General features: G+C 35.1%; 1 protein-coding gene across 1 annotated transcript; it reads right to left on the reverse strand.

Annotated features, from left to right (window-relative positions):
- Positions 1–6,193: 6,193 nt before the first annotated feature.
- On the reverse strand, positions 6,194–8,533 carry LOC114076087. The gene is made up of 2 exons (XM_027914538.1): positions 7,112–8,533; positions 6,194–6,869 (listed from the first exon to the last, which is right to left on the reverse strand). The coding sequence occupies exons 1-2, from the start codon at positions 7,932–7,934 to the stop codon at positions 6,835–6,837; spliced, it is 858 nt and encodes a 285-aa protein (XP_027770339.1). The 5' UTR covers positions 7,935–8,533; the 3' UTR covers positions 6,194–6,834.
- Between the last annotated feature and the right edge of the window lie 239 nt (positions 8,534–8,772).

The raw sequence follows: 8,772 nt of genomic DNA on the forward strand, positions 1-8,772 counted from the left end.
CTTATGTCGAGCTTGGTATATGATGTATCTAGTTAAGAATTATATGAAGTCTATGTATACTTCATACATATAAAAACGAATTTTCCGCAAGTTTAACTAGATGAATGTGATGAATGCAAGATGAGGCTTGTCTAGGACCTCTGAGAGGTCAACGACGCCGGTTGCGATCTGGGTTCTAGGATTTGGGTCGTGACACTAGAACCAACCCCAAACTAGCTTGAATATATAGTTAAAGGTGGGTCAAAAACTGGTTGTATCGTACGTTTGAAGAATCAGGTACATATTTGTTTTTGCCGCCTTGGATTCTTTTTTCCTGCAAAGCTTTGGACAATAACGATGTCCTGTTGATTTGTTGTTCGTGTTTATTTTTTGGGTTCGGACAATGTGGGTTTGTTGTCTTCGCATGTCAATTGTTTGTATATGAGGGAAAGTGTGTGTTGTTTTGAAGACTTGTGGGTCTAGAGCCATAACTCAAATTCAACAACACAAGTCTTGTGATGTTGTCACTGGCAAATCAAGCCACAACTTATGTTGAGCAACATATTCAACAAAGTTGTTACTACAAAATTCTTTCTCTTAAAGAGTGGGTAGTGGGTATGTAGGTATTTTCAAGTGGATCATTTGATATTCACCCAATAATTGAAAAGCTACCCCCAACAAACTTTTTACTTCACTCGGCCATGGCCTCCAATAGGATTCTTGAAAGGTGTCTCCATAATATTGGTGACTAAATTTTCTCTGCTTTTTCCTTAATCCTTAAATTCATGACAAGTATAAATTTGAATTTTTAAAAAAAATTAAAATATTAATAATCATGATTTGGAGTACAATTTGTTTCATTCAAAAACTTTGATAAACACCAATACACCAACAGTGTTTTTGAACCGTTAATATAAGAAAATTATTATATAAAAAAGACTTGAAAGGATTTATGAAAATGTACCAGTCCAAGAGGGAAAAAATGATGTTTGATTGAGAAAAGAGAGAAAGAAAGTTTTTAGTTATGAGATAAAAAGGCACGCTTAAAGCAGAGAAACGATGTTTTATTATTTGATAACTTATTAAATAAGTCTGAATGTTGTTAAGAGTCTCCAACAGATCTGATTCATTCAGACCTCTTCAGACCCATGAATAGGTATTTTAAAAAATAAAACAAATGAACTTAATGGGATGAATCCAAATGATTCAGATTCAGACCTAAAACCAAACGTACTTAATAGGCTGAATCTGAATGATTAAGATTCGGAACTTCATAAAATGCAAACAAATGAGGCCGTAAAATTACCTTAATGTATGTAGATGATTGGTATTTAAAAAGGTTATGAGTATATTAATGCCCCCAAAAATGGAGGACTTGGAAATCGCAATTAATTATAGTGAGTCTCATGTTTAGTATACACTTGTCATGTTTAGAACATCTTGTAATTTTAGTACAAAATATGATACACTCTTTTGTTTTCAACTAATTTTAGTACAAAATATGATGCACTCTTTTGTTTTCAACTATATATGTTCACATAAAATAATATTGCATCTTCAATTTGAACAAAATATTTTTTTCTATTAATATATAAAATAAATAAATAAAAATTGACAAGTGTAGTTTTGGATCAAATTACATTAAAGTGAGCTTTGAAAGAATTTGTTTCTCCTATATTCTAAGATTAATTTGCCAACAAGTGAAAATAGCTATATTTTACTTTTCAAGGTAAAAACCTGATCTGAAAACACATCAAATTCATGTAAGTTTTTCCATTTACTTTGTTCTCTTGAATCCATGGTCTATCAAAAACGATATGTTATTGTTATTTTTGTACATCAAGATGCAAAAGAAATATAATATATGATGGGATCTCCAAAACTCCATGAACATGAGCAACTCCCAGTCCCATCCAATTCTATATGTTAAGACCTTCTCCATAGTTCTACAAAATGAAATTTGTGCTTGTACAACTTCTTCCATCCCAAGAAAAACCTTCTTTTTTTTTTCTCCTCACCATTTCCCCCGACACTTCACTTAATGCAATATTTTGTACATTCTCTTCCCTTTTAATTAATGTGACATCTTTCAAATTTTGATGTCAAACGATACTTAATAAACTGAAATAATAGATTTACCTCAAATAACAAGTTGTGTTGTAATAAAAAAAATGGAAAAGGGTCTAAAATACCCTCAAAGTATTGGAAATGGTACAAAATTATCATCCACCCACCTATTGGCTCCAAAATACCCTTCCCACCCACCTATTGGGTCCAAAATACCCTTGTCATCCACCTTTTGGTTCAAAATTGACCACTTATTTAACGATTTTATATTTAAACTATTTAAATATTTTTTAAAATACGTGGCGCTCAACTATTTGTTATAATTTAACTTATTAGTATAATTTATAAATCAATCCACTACCCATCCATTACTAATTAAACCCTCCAAACTAATAAATCACTCACATTATTAGTGCAACAATAGAAAAGCTACTGCCAATTGAGCGTTTTAAAAAATTTGAGATGAAAAAATCTATAGAAGTAAATTATCATACATTCAAGTGTCTAAATAAAAATTACCGATAAACTTAAAAGTCTGACTATGTTCATCTTAATTATTCTTACGTCTCAATTATGTGATGTTACTTCATAGGTAACTTTTTTTCAAAATAATATATTAAAAGTTTTAAAACAAATCATAAATATTTATAAAATTATATTTTAAAAAAGTGCATGAATTAATTCGGGATGTATTACTTCTTTACCTTTAATCATAAATTTCTAATTCAATCTTGAAAGAGAATCAAATTGAAAGTGTACTCCTAAATAAGCGGCTCAACATAAATTTAATTGGGGCTTCGATTCGGACTCGAATAATTTTGGATGTCATCCTTCATTAATCTATATTTCATTGTGTTTAAGTAGTGTTTATGACGATTTTGATATTATAGTTGGATTATTAATTGGGTGGGGTTTAGTTAGTAATGGGTGGGCAGTGGGTTAGTTTATAAATAATACAAATAAATTAAATTATAACCAATAGTTGAACATCAAGTATTTTAAAAATATTTAAATAGTTTAAATTTAAAATCATTAAATAGGTGGTCAATTTTGACTCAAAGGTGGATGACAAGGGTATTTTGGAGCCAATAGGTGGATAAAAAGGGCATTTTGGAGCCAATAAGTGGATGAAGGGTAATTTTGTATCATTTTCAATACTTCAAGGGTATTTTAGACTCTTTTCCGTAAAAAAATTAATATTTTTATTGGAATTGACACTTTAAATTCATACAAACCATTGTAAATTCATTTTTTTTAAAAAAAAAAAGAAATCCTTTTATGACCAATCTTAATCAAATAAAGAAAACTAACTACTTCATTTACTTTTGTCGGTCACATTTTTCTTAATATCATCATGATATTTTTTTTTAATTATTCTTTTTCTTTTAATAATTAGTGAAACTTTTTTGGTATATTTCAATGAAAATCAATATTTTGATTATAATTTATAAACCAAAAATAATATAATAATTTTAACTTTTTAATTTTTTTGTTTGATTGAATGTATAGATACATTCAACAGAATTGTGAAAAACAAATCAACTGAGCAATGTTCAGGAATGCCATATGTTTGGACATTTCTCAATTACTTGCTTTCTGTATGGTAACTATCTATATCAAAACAAACTTAAATATTTGACTATTTTAGGTTGAAGTGAGCATTCACATGTGCTAGTTTGTCATACATTCTATTTGTCATCCAACTGAAATACGATGTTGAAAGAAAATAATGTGTCATTAATGAAAGAATATTTTCCTCAATCACATCTCTCTATTTTACTGATCCTTATATACACAAAGATAGCAACAAATAAGGCTACAAAATATACTCTTAACTAATTTACCATAATACAAGATATTTACCATAATACAAGATATATATAATATATTTAACACACACCCACAATCGAAGCGGGAGGTTTGCGGACGCTAAGATTGTCCCAAAATTCTTCAAACAAGACACGTGGAAGACCTTTTGTGAAAATGTCCGCTATTTGATAACGGGATGGAACATGTAAAACACGAACCTGTCCACGAGCAACCTTTTCTCAAACAAAGTGGATATCCATTTCAATATGTTTTGTACGTTGATGTTGTACTCGATTACCCGATAAATAAATAGCACTTACATTGTCACGGTATACAAGTGTGGATTTCTTAATCGGACAATGCAACTCTAAGAGAAGATTACGAATCCAACATGATTCGGAGACGACATTGGCCACCCCACTATATTCGGCCTCGGCACTAGAACGAGACAATGTGAGTTGTCGTTTTGATGACCATGAGACCAAGTTGTCTCCCAAAAACGCACAATACCCGGATGTAGACCGTCGGGTGTCCGGTCACCCTCCCCAATCTGCATCAGTGTAAGAGACAAGAGTGGAGAAAGAACAGGGATAAAGGTGAAGTCCATGATCCAAAGTACCCTTAACATACCAGATTATCTGTTTGAGAGCATTAAAATGATCAATACGCGGATTATGCATATGGAGACAAATTTGTTGAACAACATAAGATATATCCGGACGGGTAAAAGTGAGATATTGAAGGGCCCCTGCAAGACTTCTGTAAAGAGTGGGATCAGCATAAGGAGCACTAGAATTAGCACTAACTTTCATTTTTGGAGTCAACCGGAATAAGAGTCGATTTACATGAGGACTTGCCAGCTCGTTCAATTATTTCTTCAGCATATTTTCGCTGTGAAAGAAACATACCACCCTTATGTCTAGTGACAGCAATACCAAGAAAATAAGTTAAACGACCCAAATCTTTCATAGCAAATTCAGAACTGAGAAGAGCTATGATAGAACACCGACGAGCATCAGAAGAAGCAGTAAGAATAATATCATCAACATATAATAAAATGTAAGCCATGTCCAAACCCTTGTTATAGATGAATAGAGAATTGTCACTCCGGCTATTAGTGAAACCAATGGACAAAACATAATCAGCAAAACGCTTATACCAAGCCCGGGTAGCTTGCTGAAGTCCATACAAAGACTTACTTAACAGACAAACATAATCAGGATGAGTACGATCCCTGTACCCCAAGGGTTGATGCATATAAACAGTTTCCTGAAGCTCACCGTGAAGAAAAGCATTTTTGACATCCAATTGATGAATTGGCCATGCTTTGGACAGAGATAGACTAAGAACAGTCCGGATTGTAGCCGGTTTGACAACCGGACTAAATGTCTCACCACAATCAATTCCAACCTGCTGTGTTTTGCCATCACCTACAAGTCGTGATTTATGCCTCTCAAAAAACACCATTAGATTTGACTTTATGAGTAAAAATCCACATAGACCGAATCACATTCATATTAGGTGGACTGGCCACTAATTCCCACGTCTTATTTTTAATAAGAGCATCATATTCATCATCCATGGCCATTTTCTAATTTGGATCACGGAGAGCTGCAATCGAATTACGAGGCAAAGGTGACATTGTAATCTCAGAAACAAAAGAATATTTCTTATTTGGTTGAAATATCTCATTTTGGCTATGGGTCACAACTCTTTGCCGCTGGAGAGGAATTTGAGTGGGTTGTGGTGCTAAATTTTTTGATGGTGTAGAATGTGTTTGGTCCAAAGGGGAAGTATGAGGAATGAGGTGATGGGATGTCAAGGGAGGATGGCCCAGAGGGCGGTTGGGGAAAGTCAGTAGGGGGAGAAGCGGGTTGGGCTTGCTGGGAAGAGGTGCTGCCATGTGGAGTAGATTTGGCCGGGGAATGGGCCGCAGGATGTGGAGGGTCGTTGGACACAACATTAGAATTTCTAAAATGTTAAATAACATAAGAATTTAGTCCAGAGTCCAAAAAATTATATTGTGGAGAAGAAGATGTAACTTTGCAAGGGGAAGGAATTCTCATCAAAAATAACATGTCTACAAATGATAATTTTACGAGAGGATAAATCATAGCATTTGTAGCCATGGTGGGGGAAATCCAAAAATACACACGGAGTAGATCGGGGTTGCAATTTATTAATAGTTGTAGATGGAAATAGTGGATAACACAAACACCCGAAAACCCGTAAATGAGAATAAGAAGGCTCCCTTTTATAAAGAATTTCAAAAGGAGATTTATTACCCAACAATTTGCTCGGAAGAATATTTAGAAGGTAGGTTGCCATTTGTACGGAATGATGCCAAAAAGAAGGTGAAAGTGAGGCATGGGCAAGAAGAGTACGGCTAATGTTATTGATAGTACGAATTTTTCTTTCGGCTTTTCCATTTTGTGAAGAAGTATGAGGACAAGAGAGACGGAAAGACATGCCATGTTTTTTACAGAATTCCCAAAATGGACCATTATCAAACTCCCTCCCATTATCACATTGTATGTTTTTAACATTACGTTCAAATTGGGTGAGAATGTGATTTCTAAAAACCAAGAATGTGTCATATACATCAGATTTTCGGACTAAAGGAAAAGTCCACAAAAAATTAGAAAAATCATCAAGTAATAAAACATAGTAACAATGTCCTGTAGAACTCAAAATGGGAGATGACCAAAGATCACTATGTATTATATCAAATGGAAAAGTCGTACTAGAATCGAAGAAAAAAATGGCAACTTCACATGTTTCCCCAAAACACATGATCCACAAATACTAGAACGTGAAAGTCTATTACAATCAATATTTTTACTGTTCCTAAGAACATCTAAAATAGGAGCACCCGGATGACCCAACCGATCATGTCAAAGTTTAGGAGAAAGTGCGGCAAAAGTAGAGGTAGCTTGATTGTTGATTGGAGTAGTAATTGGGTAAAGGTCGCCCCAACTATCACACCTCATTATTTGCTTCCCCGTCTAAAAATCCTTTATAGAAAAACCAAAAGGATCTAATGCAACAGTTACGGAATTATCAGTAGTGAATTTTCTAACAGAGATGAGATTTTTTATGATTTTAGGAGCATGAAAGACATTATTTAAAGAAAGGGTTGGGCTAGATGAAGGCAAACAAGTGTGACCGTAGCCAAGAATATGAATTTTATGACCATTACCAACAACTATATTATTATTTGGATGAGTGCTCAAATTAAAATAATACGAAAAGTTACCTGAAGAGGAAGTCATATGAGAAGTAGCCCCGGTGTCGGACATAGTATGCATTGCAGCCTGAATATCGGTAGGAGTCATCGAACCGGACTGTTGTTGCTGTCCAGACACCATGTAAGCCTGCTGATTTCGTGGCCTTGGGCACAATAGTACAGCCTGCTGGTTTGGAGTACCAGGCCTGGTCCATCCTTGAGTTGGGTAAGGGCAAGGAGGAATGGGCCAGCCATATCCCCAAGGATACACTTGTTGCCAAAAAGCAGGGGACATGTTCGTAGCTTGAACCTCACCGGAGCCTCGCCTAGAAGCCGGTGAATTCCGATTACCATTATTTCTGGCACCGCCGGAGCCACCACTGGAGCCACAACCAGCATTTTTCCGGCTACCAGAGCTGCGCTTGTTGTTTGACGAACTGGAATATTTTCTCTTCAATTGACTCGTGTTTGTCAAATGGCCGGAGGAGTCATCTGACGAGGCTGCAACCATGGCAGATTCGGTTGCCGCCTCCTTTTCCATTCCGATTTCCTCAAGAACAAGCATGGAGCGACCCTTGTAAAAGGGAGGAATCGGATTTCTTTGACGAATAAGCGTGCCCACACCACGGTAGGCTCGGGTAAGGCCACCAACCAACTGTAATACAATCCGGCTATCAGAAACCGGTGCTCCGACATTCTTCAACTGATCAGCGAGAGACTTGAGATGCTGACAGTAAGAGGATGCATTGGGAAAATTCTCCATAGAAGTGGTGGAGAATTCTTGTTCAAGAGCAACGGCACGGGAATGTTGGTTGTCCTGGAATATGTCTCTCAACCTATCCCAGGCTTCCATAGCAATCGAAATAGGCTCAATGATGGTCTGCAGGAGATCATTAAAGATAGTGGCATATATCCATGAAAGAACTGTGGCATCCAGAGTAGTCCACAGTTCCTTCTCTTGATCAGTTTAAGGTGGTTTGGACGTACCTTCTTTCGGAGGGATAATATGGGCTAGTACTCTGTGAGAACGAGCATGAATTTTGAATAATTCCGACCACGTAGAGTATTGAAGTGATGGGAATATGGTTCTTGATATTAGAGATGGCCAAAGCTGGATGAAAAAATTTGTCCGACATTGTGAGATTGCCGGCGAAAAAAAAACGAAGAAAGGGAAGAAGCATCCTAAGCAATTGATACCATGAAAGAATATTTTCCTCCATCACATCTCTCTATTTTACTGATCCTTATATACACAAAGATAGCAACAAATAAGGCTACAAAATATACTCCTAACTAATTTACCATAATACAAGATATTTATCATAATACAAGATATTTACAATATATTTAACAATTAAGTTATCGATTTTTAATGAATGAACAAGTATGGTCTGTCATTTATAACACCAAATAATATTCTCATAACAACAATCAACGGTGTCGGAAATACAATTGAGTTAATATATATGCTTATATTTCTTTTGTATGCGCCCAATAATCAAAATAGGTGCATGCAAGAGAACTATAAGCACATATATTAACTCAATTGCATTTCCAACACCGTTAATTGTTGTTATGAGCATATTGTTTGGTGTTATAAATGGTAAACCATACTTGTTTATTCATTAAAGGTCAATAACTTAGTGACACATTATTTTCTTTTAACAGCATATTCCAGTTCGATGACAAAT

The sequence above is a fragment of the Solanum pennellii genome, chromosome 2, assembly GCF_001406875.1.
Source record: "Solanum pennellii chromosome 2, SPENNV200".
Classification (NCBI taxonomy): domain Eukaryota; kingdom Viridiplantae; phylum Streptophyta; class Magnoliopsida; order Solanales; family Solanaceae; genus Solanum; species Solanum pennellii.